This window comes from Oncorhynchus tshawytscha, linkage group LG07 (genome assembly GCF_018296145.1).
Source record: "Oncorhynchus tshawytscha isolate Ot180627B linkage group LG07, Otsh_v2.0, whole genome shotgun sequence".
NCBI lineage: Eukaryota > Metazoa > Chordata > Actinopteri > Salmoniformes > Salmonidae > Oncorhynchus > Oncorhynchus tshawytscha.
In genome coordinates, this window is record NC_056435.1 from 19,207,911 (window position 1) to 19,230,356 (window position 22,446).

General features: G+C 42.0%; 1 protein-coding gene across 1 annotated transcript; it reads right to left on the bottom strand.

Annotated features, from left to right (window-relative positions):
- Positions 1 to 1,549: 1,549 nt before the first annotated feature.
- On the bottom strand, positions 1,550 to 21,377 carry LOC112254116 (phosphatidylinositol glycan anchor biosynthesis class U protein). Its single transcript, XM_024426354.2, has 12 exons — positions 21,211 to 21,377; positions 20,354 to 20,418; positions 20,191 to 20,250; positions 19,880 to 19,942; positions 18,989 to 19,098; positions 18,622 to 18,722; positions 18,420 to 18,517; positions 16,353 to 16,507; positions 15,940 to 16,083; positions 12,571 to 12,695; positions 5,444 to 5,586; positions 1,550 to 2,844 (listed from the first exon to the last, which is right to left on the bottom strand). The coding sequence occupies exons 1-12, from the start codon at positions 21,338 to 21,340 to the stop codon at positions 2,731 to 2,733; spliced, it is 1,308 nt and encodes a 435-aa protein (XP_024282122.1). The 5' UTR covers positions 21,341 to 21,377; the 3' UTR covers positions 1,550 to 2,730.
- Between the last annotated feature and the right edge of the window lie 1,069 nt (positions 21,378 to 22,446).

The window sequence follows — 22,446 nt, forward strand, 5'->3', positions numbered from 1 at the left end:
GTAGTTTTTGTTCTTTATTGTAGTAGTAGTACAGTACAATTGAGGAGACTAAAAGTCCCTCACCCTTTTCTCACTGCCCCTCTCTCCCAAGGCCTGCCCAAGAAAGTGCTGAGGTGAATCTTCCAAAGATGGACTCCAAGAAGATGGTAACACTTGTCACACCATAGTGAAAGTATACCATACTTTCATCCCTCTGCAACCCACTGACGCTCGCTCTCTTTACAGGTGACCAAGAAGCTCGCTGGTTACGCTTCGGACACGGGTGCTTGGGCCACAAATTGTGGGGAATGAACACAAGCATGTCCTCAACTGTGTCCTCACTGCCGGTGAGGGCGAGGGCCTGCTAGCCACAGCGGCCGGCCTTATGAAGCGGTACCGACTCGCTGGGATACGAGCACCCCAGCTCATGTACGTGGACCGGGACTGTTGCTCCAGCAGGTCCAAGACGGTTGCCATGTTTGGGCTCCCGAGTGGCGCAGCAGTCTAAGGTACTGCATCTCAGTGCTAGAGGTGTCATTACAGACACCCTGGTTCGAATCTAGGTTGTATCACAACTGGCTGTAATTGGGAGTCCCATAGGGTGGCACACAATTGGCCCAGCGTTGTCTGGGTTTTGAATCTCATAGCAAAGGGTCTGAATACTTATGTAAATGTGATATTTCATGTTTATTTTGAATACATTTCCAAAATAAAACTGTTTGCTTCTCCATGGCACTTTTTGCTTTGTCATTATGGGGTATTGTGTGTAGATTGATGAGGGGGGAAAAAAACAATTGAATCAATTTTAGAATAAGGATGTAACGTAGCAAATCGTTGAAAAAGTCAAGGGGTGCGAATAGTTTCCAACTGCACCATCGTCACGTGTTGCTGATGAAACCGAGGGTGATTTCCTAAGAGTGGCGAGGGGATCAATAAACCCATCAACTTCGGAACACACTCCTGACTTGAGTGATGCAATTCATGTTCCACTTTTAAATAATAAAACAATGAAATTCAAATGAACAAATTCCCCATGCGGTTTTATAATTTAAACCTCAGTAACAGTTAAATGTTTTATTTGGGAGGTATTTCATCTGTTATGTGTCAAGTCACGAAATCAGACAAACAAATGCATGTAGAATATAATCAGGTATGCATCTCCATAATTTTGTAAGAAATTGTGCAAATTCTAATGGTCTAATCAACCCCTACACCCTTGAGAATTTTCACTCCCTCAGCTTTGGGACACTTGTGCAAATGGCGCAGGTGAGCATGAAAGCGCAAATGGAGAGCCAAGGGAAGGGGGTGATTTGGATTCAACCATAGAGAGGGTCTGGAACATTTCAGAAGGGAGGGCCTGCAGGGGCTAATGATTGGCCAGAAGGTTAATTGATCAGCTGAAGTCATCTACTGCTATGGATTAAAATGGGTGATCCAGTAGGCTACTCCAGACCAGGTTTCCAGTGTGCTGCACATATCTACCTGTATGCTTCCAAACAAACAAAAACTCAAAAGCCTGTAATCTAGTCATCATTCATAGCCACTCATTCAACAAATGGAACATGATTCATTTTAAAATCACCCTATTCTTTAATATCATGAAGAAAAAACAAATACAGAAACATATCAAAACAATCAGAAAATTATAGAAGAAAAATGTTGAACAAAATTAGTGCTGTCAAATAAATACTGTATATGTACACATAAAAATGGCATACATGAACATTCATGCTGGATCACATTCAACAAGCAGAGTGCATCACGAGAGTTCAGATAGTGAAGAATCCAGATCATATCTAATTTTCACTGGGTAGAGGGTTATCAGACTACATTTTTCTCAGATAAGACACTCCAGTAAACAGGTGTCTTATCCCGATATCTTTTTCCTATAGTATTGCAAATAGTGACCATGCAGTAGTTAGGCCCATCAGATATCCATTGAGAGAAGAGTGCCAACTTACCAACATGTTGTACACAGTTATTGTAGGACAAAGTTTTAAGTGTATTAGTAAAACAGGGTTTTGTTCATTAGGCACTAAACAGAAGACAACATACTAGAACAGGTGACCTACTTGCATAATAAGAAATGCATTATATTTTTTACACATTTTCAGTTGCGCGCCCTAATGAACATGACCCAGATGTGGAGGCTGTTTCTTCCAGTAAACACTAGATTGACTGACAAGCCCCTGTGGTTTTCATGTTCAAGCGGCGCCCTCTGCTGGTAAACAGCCTAAATGCAGAACTGTCTGGTTCCTGTGTGCTCCAAGTACCCAAAGGCTCACATCTGCTCAAGTCATGTGCTTGTTTTCAATGAGTGACAGCAATTCCTAAAAGCATAAGAAAGGAAATCCAGGAAAAAAATGACCAAATGAAGCAAAAGAAAAGGACAAGCAACATCATCACCTACCCGCCACAACAAGATTTGTCACCTACTCACTGGAGCGACAGAGCATGGAAAGAGCAAAAGGCATCCATCTTCCATCCCACCCTCTTCAACTCCATGTCTGCGCCATACTTAATTTCTGTACCAGAAGTAACTTCAGATACACTATGGCTTTAGTCTATGGGGGTGGCAGGTGGTTGGTTGGTTGGTTGGTTGGTTGGGTGGGTGGGTAGATGTTTGCTTAAACGTAAGACCTCAGAAATAAGAACTCAAAGGGTGGGGTAATGTTCAGAGTCATTGACAGTCAGGTATGGGTCTGTCATCCTTGTCCCATCCCTGCCTGCATGCGTGTGAGAGTTTGACGTCTACTTGAGAACCAGAGTGGCCTCGCTGCCGTCTTTCCTCTTCAGGTACAAGCCATGGGTCAGGTGGTGCTCTCGCCGCAGGTACGCATAGAAGTAGTCCGACACCAGCAAGATCTGAGAAGAAACAAAGTAATATCCATCTGTGATTAGTTGAATTTCAACAGTTATAGGTACTGTACTCCCATCAAACTGATTTCACAGCTACAAGCTACAGTGTGGCAAAAAAGTATTTAGTCAGCCACCAATTGTGCAAGTTCTCCCACTTAAAAAGATGAGAGGCTTGTAATTTTTATCATAGGTACACTTCAACCAGAAAATCACATTGTAGGATTTTTAATGAATTTATTTGCAAATTATGGTGGAAAATAAGTATTTGGTCAATAACAAAAGTTTCTCAATACTTTGTTATATACCCTTTGTTGGCAATGACAGAGGTCAAATGTTTTCTGTAAGTCTTCACAAGGTTTTCACACACTGTTGCTGGTATTTTGGCCCATTCCTCCATGCAGATCTCCTTTAGAGCAGTGATGTTTTGGGGCTGTTGCTGGGCAACACAGACTTTCAACTCCCTCCAAAGATTTTCTATGGGGTTGAGATCTGGAGACTGGCTAGGCTACTCCAGGACCTCGAAATGCTTCTTACGAAGCCACTCCTTCGTTGGCCGGGCGGTGTGTTTGGGATCATTGTCATGCTGAAAGACCCAGCCACGTTTCATCTTCAATGCCCTTGCTGATGGAAGGAGGTTCACACTCAAAATCTCACGATACATGGCCCCATTCATTCTTTCCTTTACACGGATCAGTCGTCCTGGTCCCTTTGTAGAAAAACAGCCCCAAAGCATGATGTTTCCACCCCCATGCTTCACAGTAGGTATGGTGTTCTTTGGATGCAACTCAGCATTCTTTGTCCTCCAAACACGACGAGTTGAGTTTTTACCAAAAAGTTATATTTTGGTTTCATCTGACCATATGACATTCTCCCAATCTTCTTCTGGATCATCCAAATGCTCTCTAGCAAACTTCAGACGGGCCTGGACATGTACTGGCTTAAGCAGGGGGACACGTCTGACATTTTGTCTGTCATAGTTGAAGTGTACCTATGATGAAAATTACAGGCCTCTCTCATATTTTTTAAGTGGGAGAACTTGCACAATTGATCGCTGACTAAATACTTTTTTTGCCCCACTGTATATAATATATTATATTACATCTTGTATAACCAGTACATTTTAAACATCTCCTTTGAAATGATGTAATCTTAGGCAAAGTCAACCTGCATACTATCAGAGAAATTTGAAATATATGTCAGCCAAAGCGGTCAGCTAGCAAAACTGACCAGGTTGATCTCAGATTGTTTCTCTCAAAACTGACAGGCAGGTTTACCCCAATCTCACACCGGTTATCTAAATACCATTCACAACTACGAAAACAACATATGTTAACAGATCAGTTTTTATAAATAGTCTGCTCAAGTGTATAATTGATCAGACTGGGAAGTCTCTGAACAGGCTTCATCTGGGAATCCTTCCATAATAGTCCAAATGGCCAGAGTTGTGTGTGAACCTAAGAAGTGCCTTGCTTTGTTCGAACCAACACCGTCAAATTATGAATGACCCCCCAAGACACCATTATCGTCATTTTCTGCTCCGGACATGAAAATAGAGTGTTTGTTCAGTCTTTGCGGATCCTGCTTATGTCCTTAGCTGAGAAGACCAGGAAGAAAAGTCTCAATGGACTAAAATGAGCTATTTTATCCCAAAGCGTCTTACACCCAGTTTACCGGCCTCTCCATTAAACAGTGTTAGACAGTGATATCATAGTCATACTCTGACAGGTAACCCAAAACCTTGGTTTCTACAGAATGTTCCAGAGCAGATGAATTAGTGAAGGACATGGCAGAGGACAAACAGTCCTGCATTCCAGTCCCCTCTGTAACTAAGTCTTCGCTCTGTATTACCATGATTTCATCTCCAGACAAGGGATTTGTGAGTGTTAGCTGACACTGAAGGAAAATATATCTGCGGTTGTCAAATGCAAAACAGCTGCCGTTTATTTAGAATGTCTATCTGTGAGCTTGGGAAGGTCCCCCAATAAGTCTACCTGTTTTACTGCCTCCACTATTCATTATAGGTGACATCATAACCCTCTTTTACATACAAACTTGACAAATTCTGGTCCGTAGCCAGACTCACTGTATCACTGATCTTGGTAAGATGCCCCAGGGGTGCCATTTGGGTATAGCAGGCTGTGGCAGTTAACATACCCTAGCTCAAGACCAACAATGTTAAACATGATACTACTAGCATTTCAAATTTGGCCCAAGGGTGGTTTTATTTGGCCCCCAAAGATGAGCAAAAAAATAGTTTTATTGTTGGACATGAGACTTTAAAAACACCAGGAAATATTTTAATTTTAGAAATCTGTTTCCAACTATTCCCACATATAAGAGAGAGACACGTGATTGTATACAAATGTAAGCAAGGTTTGAAATGATTATGTTTTAGTCAAACATATCTGTTTTGGCCTTGTGCGGTCAATTTGCAGTCTACAAATTATTTGTAATTATGTTTCGGCCCTCCAACCATCCGCTCAACAAAAATGGCCTGCGGCTGAATCTAGTTGATGATCCGTGCCCTAGGATTAGCAGAAAAATACACTGAAGTTGTCTGTCCCCATGCTAACTTACCCTTTGCTGCCTATGCCAGCCCACTCACCTGTGCCACATTGAAGAGCAGTGTGATGGCGTAGTAGAAGTTGGAGTTGGCGCTGCCAGCGTAGATCCAGAGGTGCCAGAGGACGGGGAACAAGGCGGAGCAAGCCAACAACACAACCGACACCAGAAATATATTTCTCAAGACTGGAAGACACAAGGAAAACAAAGACATCAAATAAATGGACAATATAGTGTACAAAACATTAAGAACACCTTCCTGATATTGCGTTGCACCCCCCCCCCACCCCCTTGCAGTCAGAACAGCCTCAATTCGCCGGGGCATAGACTCTACAAGGTGTCGAAAGCAATGCTTCCCACAGTTGTGTCAAGTTGGCTGGATTTCCTTTGGGTTGTGAACCATTCGAGACACACGGGAAACTGTAGTGTGAAAAACCCAGGAGCTTTGCATTTCTTGACAAACTGGTGCGCCTGACATCTACTACCATACCCCGTTCAAAAGGCGCCTAAATATTTTGTCTTGCCCATTCACCCTCTGAATGGCACACATACACAATCCATGTCTCAATTGTCTCAAGGCTTAAAAACCCTTCTTTAACCCGTCTCCTCCCCTTCATCTTCACTGATTGAAGTGGATTTAACAAGTGACATCAATAAGGGACCATAGCTTTCACCTGGTCAGTCTCATGGGAAGTGCAGGTGTTCTTAATGTTTTGTACACTCAGTGTACTATACTGAACAAAAAGACAAACGCAACATGGTCCCATGTTTCATGAGCTGAAATAAAAAGACCCCAGAAAGGGGGTCTCTAAAATGTGCATTATTGTCAACACAACACAATGCCACATATGTCTAAAGTCGAGGGAGTATACCATTGGCATGCTTATAGCAGGAATGTCCACCAGAGCGGTTGCCATAAAATGTCATGTTAATTTCTCTACAAACGTCGGTTTAGAGAATTTGGCAGCACGTCCAACCAGCCTCACAACCACGTGTAACCACGCCAGGCCAGGAACTCCACATCCGGCTTCTTCACCTGTGGGATCGTCCGAGACCAGTCACATATGGGCATATGTTACTGACAACGAACACAATTGCATTTTATTGTTGGCAATTTGAATACAGAGATACTGTGACAAGATCCTTATGCCCATTGTTGTGCCATTCATAAGCCGCCGCCACAACACGTCCCCATGTTGCAGGAATTTGTACACAATTCCTGGAAGCTGAAAATGTCCCAGTTCTTCCATGGCCTACATAGTCACCAGACATGTTACCCATTGAGCATGTTTGGGATGCTCTGGATCGACATTCACGACAGCGTGTTCCAGTTCTTGTCAATATCCAGCAACTTCGCACAGCCATTGAAGAGTAGTGGGACAACATTCCAACTCATCAACTATGTAAAGAAGATGTTTCGCTCTGCATGAGGAAAATGGTGATCACACCAGATACCGATTGTTTTTTTGATCCTCGTCCCTACTTTAAAAAAAAGGCATCTGTGACCAACAGATCTATATTCCCAGTCATGTGAAATCCATAGTTTAAGGCCTTATGAATTCATTTTAAATGACTGATTTCTTTATATTAACTCAGTAAAAAAAATATATATATTGTTGTAGTTATGTTATACTCAGACATAATTCAAACAGTTTTAGAAACTTCAGAGTGTTTTCTATCCAGTACTAATAATAATAATATGCATATATTAGGATGTGGGACAGAGTAGGAGGCAGTTCAGTTTGGGCACGCTATTTATCTAAGAGTGAAAATTGCTGCCCCCTACCCCAAACAGGTTAACAAACTATAGTTTTGGCAAGTCGGTTAGGACATCTACTTTGTGCATGACACAAGTCATTTTTCCAACAATTGTTTACAGACAGATTTCACTTATAATTCACGGTTTCACAATTCTAGTGGGTCAGGTGTTTACATGCACAGTCAGTTGACTGTGCCGGTAAACAGCTTGGAAAATTCCAGAAAATTATGTCATGGCTTTAGAGGCTTCTGATGGGCTAATTGACATAATTTGAGTCAATTGGAGGTGTACCTGTGGATGTATTTCAAGGCAAACTCAGTGCCTCTTTGCTTGACATCATGGACAAATCAAAAGAAAATCAGCGAAGACCTCAGAATTTCTTTTCTGTAGACCTCCACAAGCCTGGTTCATCCTTGGAAGCAATTTCCAAACGCCTGAAGGTACCACGTTCATCTGTACAAACAATAGTACGCAAGTATAAACACCATGGGACCACGCAGCCGTCATACTGCTCAGGAAGATGTGTTGAAAGTACTTTGTTGCGAAAAGTGCAAATCAATGAACAGCAAAGCACCACGTGAAGATCCTGGGGGAAACAGGTACAAAAGTATCTATATCCACAGTAAAACGAGTCCTATATCGATATATCCTGAAAGGCCGCTCAGCAAGGAAGAAGCCACTGCTCCAAAATCACCATAAAAAAGCCAGACTCGGGTTTGCAACTGCACATGGGGACAAAGATCGTACTTTAGAAGAAAAGTCTTCTGGTCTGATGAAACAAAAATAGAACTGTTTGGCCATAATGACCATTGTTATGTTTGGAGCCGAAGAACACCATCCCAACCATGAAGCACGGGGTGGCAGCATCATGTTGTGGGAGTGCTTTGCTGCAGGAGGGACTGGTGCTCTTCACAAAATAGATGGCATCACGAGGATGGAATATTATGTGGATATATTGAAGCAACATGGGTCTTCCAAATGGACAATGACCCCAAGCATACTTCCAAAGTTGTGGCAAAATGGCTTAAGGACAACAAAGTCAAGATATTGGAGTGGCCATCACAAAGCCCTGACCTCAATCCGATAGAAAATGTGTGGGCAGAACTGAAAAAGCTTGTGCGAGCAAGGAGGCCTACAAACCTGACTCAGTTACACCAGCTCTGTTAGGAAGAGCTTATTGTGGGAAGCTTAATGAAGGCTACGCGAAACATTTGACCCAAGTTAAACAATTTAAAGGCAATGCTACCAAATACTAATTGAGTGTATGTAAACTTCTGACCCACTGGGAATGACGAAAGAAATAAAAGCTGAAATAAATCACTCTATTATTCTGACATTTCACATTCTTAAAATAAAGTGGTGATCCTAACTGACCTAAGACAGGGAATTTTTAAATCGGATTAAATGTCAGGAATTGTGAAAAACTGAGTTTAAATGCATTTGGCTAAGGTGTATGTAAACTTCCGACTTCAACTGTACGTTGAAGAAAAACTTGCTTTCTATGCCTGTGATATGTGGTTGTCCCACCTAGCTATCTTAAGACGAATACCCAACTGTAAGTCGCTCTGGATAAGAGTCTGCTAAATGACTCAAATGTAATTTAGTGTTCCAAAAGGATTTAAAAGAAAAAATATATTTTCCTCCTTTTTACATAATGGTGGCGGTCTAAAGAAATTCCCATAGGAACCCAGTCATTTTTTCATCTTGGATACAAGGAGAAATCTGAAGTCTATCTATCCACTGATGTAAATATATCCCCTGTCTGATTCCCAGTTCATCCACTAGATGGCAGTTAGAGATCAAATCAAATTGTATTTGTCACATGCTTACTTACAAGCCCTTAAACAACAATGCAGTTAAGAAAAATAAGCGGTAAGTCCCCCAAAAATAGTTTTGTTGTTGTTGAAAAATAAATAATTAAAGAGCAGCAGTAAAATAACAATAGCGAGGCTATATACAGGGGGTACTGGTACAGAGTCAATGTGCGGGGGCACCGGTTAGTCAAGGTAATTGAGGTAATATGTACATGTAGGTAGAGGTAAAGTAACTATGCATAGATAATAAACAGAGAGTAGCAGCAGCGTAAAAGAGGGGGTGGGGGGCCAATGCAATGGGCTCCCGAGTTGCGCAGTGGTCTAAGGCGCCACTACAGACCCTGCTTTGATTCCAGATTGTAAAACAACTGGCCGTGATTGGGAGTCCCATAGGGCGGCGCACAATTGGACCAGCATTGTCCCGTTTAGTAGTTTGGCCGGAGTAGGCTGTCATTGTAAATAAGAATTTGTTCTTAACTGACTTGCGTAGTTAAATAAAGGATAAATAAAATTAAAATATGCAAATAGTCCGAGTAGCCATTTGATTAGTTGTTCAGGAGTCTTATGGCATGGGGGTAGAAGCTGTTAAGAAGCCTTTTGGACCTAGACTTGGCGCTTCGGTACCGGTACTCGATGGTGCAGCTATAGAACTTTGAGGATCTGGAGGACCCATGCCAAATCTTTTCAGTCTCCTGAGGGAGAATAGGCTTTGTCGTGCCCTCTTCACGACTGTCTTGGAGTGTATGGGCCATGAGAGTTTGTTGGTGATGTGGACAAAAAGGAACTTGAAGCTCTCAAACTGCTCCACTACAGCCCCGTTACATGACGTCTCTTGGCCACTTGAAACCAGTTGTGTCTGGTTTGGGTAGTGAATGGATTTTCAAGCCTAACATCTTAAAATGAGGGCAATCAGGGTTGTTAAGTTATGGAGTTTGTTTTTTTGAATGACAGACGAGGAAACTTCAAAATGTCTTTTCCCATTCACTCTTCCTATTATAAACGATGAGCTAGATCAACGGCGCATGTGGAGGATGCATACAAGTTAATGTTGATGGAGAAGGAAATGCATTGCTTTACAATGACCCTGCATACTAAATGTTTGCACTTTTGGTGACCTACATTGCATACATTATATGACCATAGGGCGATTTTTTTAATGAGCGGATGGTCAGGGGTCCGGAACATAATTACAAATAATTTGTAGACTGCCGAATTGACCATAAGAAGCATAAAAAATTGGTTTGATTTCCAAAAAGGACTCTACCTTTCAAACAATGTCACTTTCTATTTTCTGACAAAACATTTTTGGGGGGTAATCCCCAAACTCAACGACTGAGAGTTTAACATGTTAATGGATTCAGGTATGTTAGCGCTAAAACAAAAAAAAGTATAGCCAGAACCAAGATAGGGAAACACCGTCCTAGACCACTTTGGAGGTTTACCGATCCGTAAGAACCAGATAGGTGTAAGCTACAATGACTAGCTTGCATTCAATGTTCACCCAATTTATTTCCGTCAATGAGCCAATTTCAGGTCTGCTAAGCGCAAACTTGAACGTTGTGAAAATTCTGTGCAACTTCCAGTGCACATTTACTGTGAACAGAGGCTGTACCCACTTTAAGTCACCGTTTTAACAGTGGCCAAGTAGGCTACAGTGGCCATTTGACCCAAATGTAGGCCTACCAGAACCTCTTCACCTGACTCACTTTTTCAAAGATGTCTAGAAATGTGCACGTTTTATGCTCTTGTAGGAAACAATCACTCCCCCATTGCTGATGACAAATAATCTAACTCGGCTAATAACTCACTAACTAGCAAAGGAAATTAACTAAATGTGCACACATAGCTACATGCAGCTCTTGCTTTGATCTCAAAACAAGCACATCTAAATCATCACCACAGCTGTAAACACAGTCCAGTTCAAAGTAAATGGCACAGATCCATATATGGCAAGGGTCAATTTGCATATAGGCCTACTGCAGCTCTAATTAGTTATGCTGCACCGGTCTGTGTAGTGTACGGCTGAGTCATGCCCAATAGACTCATACTCGGATGCGTTCTGCCTACAACAAAATCTCTTGCATAGTTTGCTTTGTTTCGGTATGTGGCATAGAAATGGGCCAATATTGCTTTGATTCGATCACAATTGCCACAGTAAAGGGAAACGTTGATAACAAATTAACAGAGAAACTAACAGACTGACTGAGAAAACTCTAAAAAGTTGAGTGAAGTTCAATCTTGTGCTTCTCTCTGTGGGCTGATATTTCTTCTGCGCTCCACGTGAAAGTGCCGGGGGAGCTGTGTGGCAGTCTCGGGCTACTGCAATCACACGCGCAGCTTAGAGAGAACATGGCTTGCAATCCAGGTCCACTACATCAGAAAACAATGAAGGGGTCGGGGCCAAGCGTAGAACGTTCTCTGTACTTGGGTGTGTTAAGAGGAAACTGAAGTAGTGGCGTAGTAAATTCAACTGATCATCAACACCTTGATTAGATGAATCAGGTGTTAAACTGCTCAGCTGGGACAAAACCTGCAGTACTGCGGTTTTGAGGATTACTGCACTACAATATTAGGGACTCACAATGTTAAGGAGCACACACTCCATGTCCAACGTCATCTGTCGTGGCTGAACGACGACATGAACATCATACAGATGGCAGGTTTTACACTGTATTGGCAGGATATAACAGCAGCCGGGACTCTAACCCGGAAGCTTATAAGAAATCCCGCTATGCCCTCCGACGAACCATCAAACAGGCAAAGCATCAATAGAGATCTAAGATCGAATCGTACTACACCGGCACCGACGATCGTCGGATGTGGCAGGGCTTACAAACTATTACAGACTACAAAGGGAAGCACAGCCGAGAGCTGCCCAGTGACACACGCCTACCAGATGAGCTAAATTACTTCTATGCTTGCTTCGAGGCAAGTAAGACTGAAACATGCATGAGAGTATCAGCTGTTCCGGACAACTGTGTGATCACGCTCTCCGCAGCCGATGTGAGTAAGACCTTTAAACAGGTCAACATTCACAAGGCCACAGGGCCAGACGGATTACCAGGACGTGTACACCGAGCATGCGCTGACCAACTGGCAAGTGTCTTCACTGACATTTTCAACCTCTCCCTGTCTGAGTCTGTAAAACCAACATGTTTTTTTATTTTTATTTCACCTTTATTTAACCAGGTAGGCCAGGGTAGCCTAGTGGTTAGAGCGTTGGACTAGTAACCGGAAGGTTGCAAGTTCAAACCCCCAAGCTGACAAGGTACAAATCAGTCGTTCCGTGAACAAGGCTGTTAACCCACTGTTCCTAGGCAGTCATTGAAAATAAGAATTTGTTCTTAACTGACTTGCCTAGTTAAATAAAGGTAAAATAAAAATAAAAAGTTGAGAACAAGTTGGCCACTATGGCCTACTCTGTTGGAATCATGTCCAAACAGGTCATCAGGAGGGATCAACATATCGTGAAGAAGAAAATTGACTACTTTAAAATGCAGACAGCCTCAATGGCGCTGCCCATGCCGTCTCAGACGCTATAATGGCACAGATACAAAAATAAGTCCTCTATCTATCTCTATGGAAGGAACCACTCACATCTGTATAGGTGGTTCCATGCAGGCAGGAAGGCCATGTAGAGGGCGATGTCGCCCACGGTGGGGTAGGACTTGAAGATGGAGATGATGGCAATCTGCATGAAGATCAGAAAGATCGGGTGCTCTCTGGGACAGAGAGAGGACAGCAGAGTGTTACTACTGTACGGCAGCAATTTTATGACAAAATCATTTACAGGATGCATAGATGTCACTCGTTTAGATGGGATACATTATATACACACAGATGTGGTCTGTGTGGCACAGTAGAGCATAGCTGTTACAACAACGCTGGGGCCACCCATACCAAATGTATGCATGCACTACTGTAAGTCGCTTTAGATAAAATTGTATGTGCATTAATATACGTTAATACATGATGTTTGTTAGGTTCTAAGTTCTGGTTCAATGATCCAGACGATTACCAAAGAAAGCTCAGACTAGACCTATTCACCACACTGGGTTATGCAGCTGCAAGAAAACCATACAAAGTCTCAAGCAACTGTGTTTATAACGTCACACTTGGCCCCCCATCCCAACTAGACCCCCCGTTTGTGTCAAGGATGAACAATCAATCTCTGTTGCTGGGCAGGTGGTGCTATCATCCAAGCTTGAGTCCGGAACCTTCATACTCCTCAACGCCTCTCAAGTCTTCTTATCAGACAGGAAAGGCCTCGAGTTAGGAGAGTTCACATTCTTGCAGTCTACCGCTGTCCACTAGATAATTACTATACACAAAGAGCTTAAACCTAACACTACTTTCTATCCCTAATAATATATAAAAGTTCATTCTTATTAGGAGTATATAATGGTATAAAACAGTAAAGATATAAAATGGTAATTTACGATCTACCAGCTCTAACTCCAGACATATGGCTCCTATTCAACCCTAATGGAATCATTCTTGCCCTCAGAGATAGGCTCCCTTTGTACTTTCCTTCTACCCAAATACAATAAACAGAACATTCCATCTAGCACGTAACACTAGGCTAATTATACAATTATAAACAGGTTAAAATGGGCTCAAGTCCATATTCAACAACAATAATAATATACATAATACCCAGGAACATCAATGGAAATTATATCCACTGAAATGGAAATGAATGTATACTGAAAGAAATATATAAAAGCACAACGTGAAGTGTTGGTCCCATGTTTCATGAGCTGAAAAAAAAAAAGATTACAGCAATTGTCCCATATGCATAAAAATCTTATTTCTCTAAAATGTTGGGCACAAATTTGTTTACATCCATATTAAATGAGCATTTCTCCTTTACCAAGATAATCCATCCACCTGACACGTGTGGCATATCAAGAAGCTGATTAAACAGCATGATCATTATACAGGTGCACCTAGTGCTGGGGACAATAAAAGGCCACACTAAAACGTTGAGGGAGTGTGCAATTGGTACGCTGACTGCAGGAATGTACACGAGAGCTGTTGCCAGAGAATTAAATGTTTCTTCCATAAGCCGCCTCCAACGTCATTAAAGAGAATTTGGCAGTAAGTCCAACCGGCCTCACATTGCAGACCACGTCTAACCGCGCCAGCCCAGGAACTCCACATCCAGTTTCTTCACCAGTGGGATCGTCGGAGACCAATAACCCGGACAGCTGATGAAACTGTGGATTTGCACAACCGAATAATTTCTGCATAAACTGTCAGAAGCTGTCTCAGGAAAGCTCATCTACGTGCTCATCGTCCTCACGAGGGTCTTGACCTGATTGCAGTTTGGCGTCGTAAACGACTTTAATTAAGAAGTGTGCTCTCCATGGATGAATCCCGGTTTCAACTATACCAGGCAGATGGCAGACAGCGTGTACGGCGTCGTGTGGGCGAGTGGTTTGCTGATGTCAACGTTGTGAACAGAGGTGGCAGTGGGGTTATGGTATGGGCAGACATAAGCTACTGGCAACGAACACAATAGCATTTTATCGATGGCAATTTGAATGCACAGAGATACCATGATGAGACCCTGAAGCCCATTGTTTTGTCCTTCTTCCTCTGCCATCACCTCATGTTTCAGCATGATAATGCAAGGCCCCATGTCACAGGGATCTGTACACAATTCCTGGAAGCTGAAAATGTCCCAGTTCTTCCATGGCCTGCATACTGACCAGACATGTCACCCATTGAGCATGTTTGCAATGCTCTGGATCGACGTGTACGACAGCATGTTCCAGTTCCCGCCAATATTTTCAGCAACTTGGCTCAGTCACTGAAGAGGAGTGGAACAACATTCCACAGGCCACAATCAACAGCCTGATCAACTCTATGCAAAGGAGATATTGTGGTGCATGAGGCAAATGGTGGTCACACCAGATACTAACTGGTTTTCTGATCCATGCCCCTACTTTTTTTTTTACATTTCTGTGACCAACAGATGCTTATCTGTTTTCCAATAATGTGAAATCCATAGATTAGGGCCTAATTTATTTATTTCAATTGAGTGATTTGCTTATATTAACTGTATAGTAAAATCTTCAAAATTGTTGCATGTTGTGTTGATTTCTTTGTTCAGTATATTTTCTAGGTCTGATTTGACTGGTCAGAAATGTTTGGTTTGATGAGTAGAAGTTGTACCTCTGTTGTTACACGGCAACAATCCAGGTGCAAGGTGATCACAACGTAGGCAAACATGATTACATAAAACAGTTTGATGCTTACGCAACTGTAAAAATTTGCAAACAAACCCCAACTGTGTTAATCTTATAATAGGCCTCAAAACAGGTCTAACTGTGTAACTGTGCTTTATCTTGGCCAGGTCGCAGTTGCAAATGAGAACTTGTTCTCAACTAGCCTACCTGGTTAAATAAAGGTGAAATAAAAAAATACAAATAAATAAAAAACCTTACGTAACCATTGTAGACTGTGGGGCGGTGTTAGCTCAAATACACTGTTTGTTAACAAACAAATACATACATTTGACATAATTGCAATTACCACAATCAGGTTTAATAATTCTAAGTACCTCAATGGGTATCTACATTGTGGTTACTAATTCATTAACCTGGCTATTAACTACCACACAAGTGGTAGTATAATATCCACTTCATAGAAAGGAGACCAAACACTTGGGTGACATTTTCATCCGTGCAAAAAAACACCATAAACCTAATTGCAATCGGGCCATGTGATCTAATTTAAAACTTTTCTTCAACAATGTGCATTATAAGGAAGCAATTATTTAACTAGTTTATTGAACTGAGCAATGCACATACATTGAAGAAATCTTTTAAATTAAAATCAGTCTGGCAGATTATAATGAGGTTTACTGTATTTTCTCCCCACAGAACTGTGCTCTTTTTAATCACGAAAACAACTCCCTTATTCTCACTATACTGTGAGTTAAAGAGAAGAGGGACTCACTTTAGCTTGATGGAGAGTGGAATGGTGTAGAAGAACACGTTGATCTGAAAGACGCAGATGAAGAAGAGGCGGAAGTGCTCAAACATCTCGGCAAAGAAGTACCAGAAGAGGCCTATGTTGGGGGTGAGGTCTGGAACGGAGAGGCTGGGGGGAACACATAAAGGAACACAGAGAGGAACACATAAAGGAAAGTTGTAGATTCTCTCAATCATATGCCGAAGACACCTATTCATAACAGATTTACACATTAGTGAATCCTCAATGCACAAATGAACAGTAATCGTATGCTAAGGTCTACAACAACAAGCTGAAAAAGACTCCCTTAGTAAACGTGTCCATCAGGGTTGGGGTCAATCCCATTTCAATTCGGTCAATTCTTGAATTGAAATGACCCCAACCCTGGTGTCACTCACATGAATCCGTAGACAGAAGACAGGAAGTCCCAGGAGCTGAGCAGGAAGAAGGACAGACAGACCATGACACATAGGCTGCCCAGGTACATGAAGGTGTACTGTGTTGTGAAGAGCCAGAAGCTGGATCTTTGCCAGTTCACTGGGATGTACAACCTCTGTGGGAAAGATAGAAACATTAGGGAGAGAATTATTGTTGCAAATGCTTAAAAATCACAGGCAGAATGTAACTAACATCTCAGAGTAGGAGGGCTGACTTAGGATCAGTTTTTCCTTTTATCTAGATCAGAATGAATAAGGTAACATGGACAGAAGACCTGATCGTAGACTCATGTTCTACTCTCCTTAATTTGCACTGATGTGGAAAATACTTAAAAGGTGGAAGCTCATTATTAGGCTGCCTGTGACCTGTTCAGTTCTTACAGATCAGTACAATGAAGTAGACGGGACAAGGATAGGACAGATTTTTGAATGTTCACCAGGGGTGCATCTCAATAGTCCAACTTGGCCGCATCTCTGTGACTCCTTCAAGTGCAATGAACTGAAAGCATAGGCTAGAAGCCATATTGTGGATGCCAATCAGCCTGTACTTGGGCAGGTGAAAGTTCTCATGTCTATGCATATAAAGGAAAGGCGACAAGGGGAGGAAGCCACTTTGGACTATAGCGATTGACCACATATCACTAACCACGTCTCAATCCGCAGGTCATAGTGTATTAAAAAATAATAATAATAATAAAAAATAAAAAAACTGCTGTGATGAAATAGGAAGACTCGGTATAATTTCAGAAATGTCTACAGAATGTTATTTTTGTGTCGGTACAACTAATTATGCTATAAACTGCGGTGGAAACGATGTATTGGACAATTGTTGATAGAATAACCTTGCCTGGCAAGCCAAACGGTGCGCCACACCCGTGGAACAGGTTCTAACCGGTCTGACCGGTCCCAGAAAATGATGGGTTGGGCCATAGCCAAAACACCCGTGAGTAAAGCGGTGTTTTAAAAATGCGTCATTGGTTAGAGATGATACAATCGCTGATTACTTTATTTTGTACAAATCCCCTCATTTTGACGTCACCACAAACAACTTAAAGGGTGGCAGTCTCAAACTGAAGTATGTAGCGAACATAGAGTGACAGAAGAATTCGGTTTAGTCGTCAGGCAAAGATTAACAATCACGTCGAGGTAAATTTGCAGTCACACGATGCTACAAAAGTATGTGGACACCTGCTCGTCGAACATCTGATTCCAAAATCATGGGCAATAATACTGAGTTGGTCCCCCCTTTGCTGCTATAACAGCCTCCACTCTTCTGGGAAGGCTTTCCACTAGATGTTGGAACACTGCTGCAGGGACTTGCTTCCATTCAGCCACAAGAGCATTAGTGAGGTCTGCACTGATTTTGGTCGATTAGGCCTGGCTCACAGTCGGCGTTCCAATTCATCCCAAAGGTGTTTGATGGGGTTGAGGTCAGGGCTCAAGTTATTCCACACCAATCTCAACAAACCATTTCTGTATGGACCTTTCTTTGTGCATGGGGGCATTTGGGGTGGCAGGTAGCCTAGTGGTTAGAGCGTTGGGCCAGTAACCGAAAGGTTGCTAGATTGAATCCCCGAGCTGACAAGTTAAAAATCAGTCGTTCTGCAAATGAACAAGGCAGTTAACCCACTGTTCCTAAGACGTCACTGTAAATAATAATTTGTTCTTAACTGACTTGCCTAGTTAAATAAAAGGTTAAATCTAAAAAATAAAAATACACTTAAAAAATTGTCATGCTGAAACAGGAAAGGGCCTTCCTTCCACAAAACTTTTGCCACAAAATTGGAAGCACAGAATCATCCAGAAAGTCATTGTATGCTGTACCATTAAGATTTCCCTTCACTGGAACTAAGAGGCCTAGCCCGAACCAAGAAAAACAGCCCCAGACCATTATTCCTCCTCCACCAAACTTTGCAGTCGGGCAGGTAACATTCTCCTGGGGACCACTGATCCCTGTCGCAAATTGGATGGAAACCTTGTGAAAAGTGAGGCAAACTTGAGTCTTTCAGCTGAGTGATACGAACGTACCTGTAGTAGGTATAGCAGTGCCGGGGCAAATAGTGTGAGGGGGTAGATTGACTGGTATGTCGCCAAGGCCAAGAATATCGCACTCATCAAGGAACTTCCTTCAATATCAGAGAATCATTTAGTTATTGACACGACAAGCAAATACATGGTTTGGGTCTCAACAAAATAGTTTTTATTTTGTCATTTGTTGCTGTTCACATACCTTTTACTGTACAGAGAATGAAGAGTGCGATGACTGCATTGTTAAGCCCGCAGGTTGACTTTGCCACACAGGAGAGGATAGTAAAAGGGTTCAACAAGTAACTGCAGGGTGAGAGAGCGAAAACTAAAGGTCATCATTAAGTTGTAAACAATTTGTTTACCAAAACTGGCAGACACCCATAGGTTTCAAGGCGTAATTCAATGTTGACAGAGCTGTTCTTTAAGCTGACTATGTTGAGCCAGGTGGAGTAGGGTGAAATTAACCCTGGATTTTGATCTAGTCAGTTTTGTGTTTTCCCCTCTAATGGTTAAGGTTAGGACTGGGGAAAGTAAGCTGATCCTAGATCTGTGCCTTTTCTGGTACTTACAACATGGCCACTTTCAGAGGGATGTAGTACATCTCTTTGGGGGTGCGGATGAGCTCCAGGCAGTCCAGAGGATAGCGCTCAGCCTCCAGGGCGTACTTCTGTTTCCTGAACTGGAGCAGAAACACACACCCCACTAGCCATGTCACTACACCAAGTCTGTGTTGTTCCTGAACCCATAATGAAACAGCAAAGTCAAAAGTCTCCGGGATTCTTCAATATTGCAGTCGACTGCCGACTGACTGATCTACAAATCTCTTTGCATCATAAATAACTACTCACTATTATATGTAGATCAGTCTGAGTCACAATTTACCAAAAATGCGTCACTGATTTGATGCTCTCGGACACCCAATCCCAGGGTATCTTGAAACATCAAAAAGACGCCACACCACCCACCCTGTTAACACTAGACAATGACTGTGAAGGAATACTCCTGCCACGTCCAACTTTAGTAAGTTTGTTTGTTAAGTGAAAATGTGTTTTGTAGTAGAAGACAAAATATAGCCAGGACGTGATACTCCTTTCAGCTTTTCCTGTCGTTTGAATTCACTGCACACTTGAGGAAGTGACTCGACTTATCAGACCCCTGTGTTTGTCACAACAGCTGACAACCAGATACGGGGGCGGCTAAGCAAACATTTAGCCTATGTTCTAAAATAGTAGGCCTATGTAGCAAATAGGCACAGTAAATGCTTTTAGTAAGCAGTATTTATTAGATCACAAACCACGGCTTGTTGTTCCTGTACCTATAATGCAAGTGAAATGTCTAACACCCAATCCCAAGGCACCTTGAAGCACATTTTTAGGTCATGCAGACATGCATAATATCCCATGACACTGTACATCATCATGATCAGCATTATATTTATTTTGGCATTATTTGTCACTTACCACAGTCTTGTTGTAGTCCTTCACTGCTAGGTATAGTGCCACCGCAGTGAGTGCATCTGCCATCTATGGGGCAGGTTGAGAGAGGGAAGATAACACAATTGATGGATGTATGGATGGATTTGACCTTTGGGAATCAAACTCAAATTATGGTTTCTCTGTAGCATCCATGTATGTTCCAGCTAATTGTCTATGAGCAAAACTAGCAATCAAATTACACTGGACCCTCAATTTTATACAGGTATCAAATTGTATAGTGACATAATAGACAGTGTTATTACTGAATAAGTATATTTATTAAAGGTTGCACTCACCATAAACACAATCTCTGCATAATCAATAACAAAGTGAAAGAAGTATATAATGAGGGGCGTCTGAAAGAGATAAGATGACATCATGATAATACCACTTTGTGAATGTATTAATTTTTGTTGTGATAGAATGTTACTCGTTTAATGGAATCGAGAGGGGACTGACCTCATGGAACACATCCCCTGCATACGGAGATACTCCCAGGTCCAGGAGAGCCAGGCCTTCCACAACTACAAATAATAAACCATAAAATATCATCAACCTATGGAACCAAAATAATGTATAGCCTGTTGTGTCCACATTGTTCTCAACCATGATAGCTGGGGCTAGTTCTTTTAAGTCCAAAAACTGGTCCTGAACATTTTACATTTTGAGTGCAATATCAAAATTAAAGCCAAATCTATATAAGCTATCATAAGGCTTGACTTGCACTAGCTGACTAAACTCCGACAGTTGAGTCAGCTAGACTTGCACAAGCTAATGTACTGTCTGATTAATAATTAATATACCGCCCTGTCATTCCGTTTCTTTACAGGATATTGAGGTTAAAGCCAATAGATAAAGGGAACAGCAGCAAATTACATTGCAGCATGTATTAGAAAATACTGCAAACATGCATGAATCACTGTTGCAGTAGCTACCCATCCTTGCTTCTTGGCTTTTTAGCTAGCCTTCCATTGATTGCCATTCCAGAAGGCATCAAATCAAACGTTATTGGTCACATAAACGTGTTCAGCAGACGTTATTGCGGGTGTAGCGAAATGCCTGTAACTGCAAATACCATGCATTGGCAGCTAACTAGCTTTGATTATTTTCTGGCTTCCCATGTATTTTACTATATTCCTTTGTGGAATCACTAAAACTAGCAATACTAGAACTCTCAATAACACTTTTAGTGGTGCAGTCCAACCACCTATCTAGGTTTGCATTGCAAGCTAGCCGAGCGGGGTCATCATACTGACAAGCAAACGCAAGACAGAACAACAGCAATTCCTTACAAAGATAATCAATAAAACGCCTACCTCTTTTCCAGGCATTTAGTGGAGATACTACCTCAACTCTTTCTGGTATAAGCTCAGCTAAACTTGATCTAAATAACACTGCTCTTATTGTTACAGCTACAATTAAAAGCAGGGTTAAAGGAGCTGCCATCTTTGTTGGGAGGAAGAAGCCATCAGCGGCTCGTCAGCAACACTAACAAAGTAAGTCCGGGGTCACAGAATTTCGAACATTTTCTCAATAAAAGTCCCCCACGTAACAGTGGTAAAAATATAAATAAACCTGTATTTATTCATGATATATGAAACATCATTGTCGAAACATGAACAATGATTCACATTTGTTCATATTTAAGTGACATTTGCATTACATTTGGGTTTTACATTTTTTTCCAAGGTCAAATAAATGCCCCAATGCTGGTTTATAAAGCAAAAACTATTCTAGGTGCTGCAGTAATAGTATTGTAGGGAATTCTCAGTAAAGTCTGTAGAATGTAAACTGAGTATACCAAACATTAGGGAGACCTTCCTAACATTGAGTTGCACACTTAATGTTGATTTTTGCCAGGTATTACCTAACCTACCAGAATTAATCCTACCTTTGAACCTCCTGGGGTGGTGGTAAAGGTGGTTGCACTTGGCTGGCAAAACTTAAAAAGCGGTCTCTCTTGTTTTCAAGCTTCCGACATGACTCAGTTGTTTGTTGGTGATGATGAATTAGATGTTTTTCATATAGCTGGTTTCACATGCCCCTTATTTGTGATTGGCCAACATTTGCATATAGTTTACGCATTGTTATTTAACGTGTATCTTTTTAACACGCAAAGACCCAAACAGCGTTCCATACCCTTTTGCCCTCAGACCAGCCTCAATTCGTCTGGGCATGGACTCTACAAGGCGTCAAAGGCGTTCAACAGGGATGCTGGCCCATGTGGACTCCAATGCTTTCCACAGTTGTGTCAAGTTTATACCTGGATCTCGCAGCTAGCTAGCTGCTATCGTGTGACTATCGGCTTATGTCGATTCCGGAACAAACATCAATTATTCCGGAGCTAGCCAGCTGAAGAGTTCCATCAGTCACTCCTGGGCTACAATCACCTATCCGGACCCGTTTTACTGCCAACACGGAGCCCCACCGGGCCTTTACAACTGGACTACCGACGTTATCTGCCCGAGGGAGTTATCCAGCTGGCTCCTCCGTCGCGACGTTACCTGAATGCCAATCTGCGGTCTGCTAATTGTTAGCTGTCTTATCGGCTG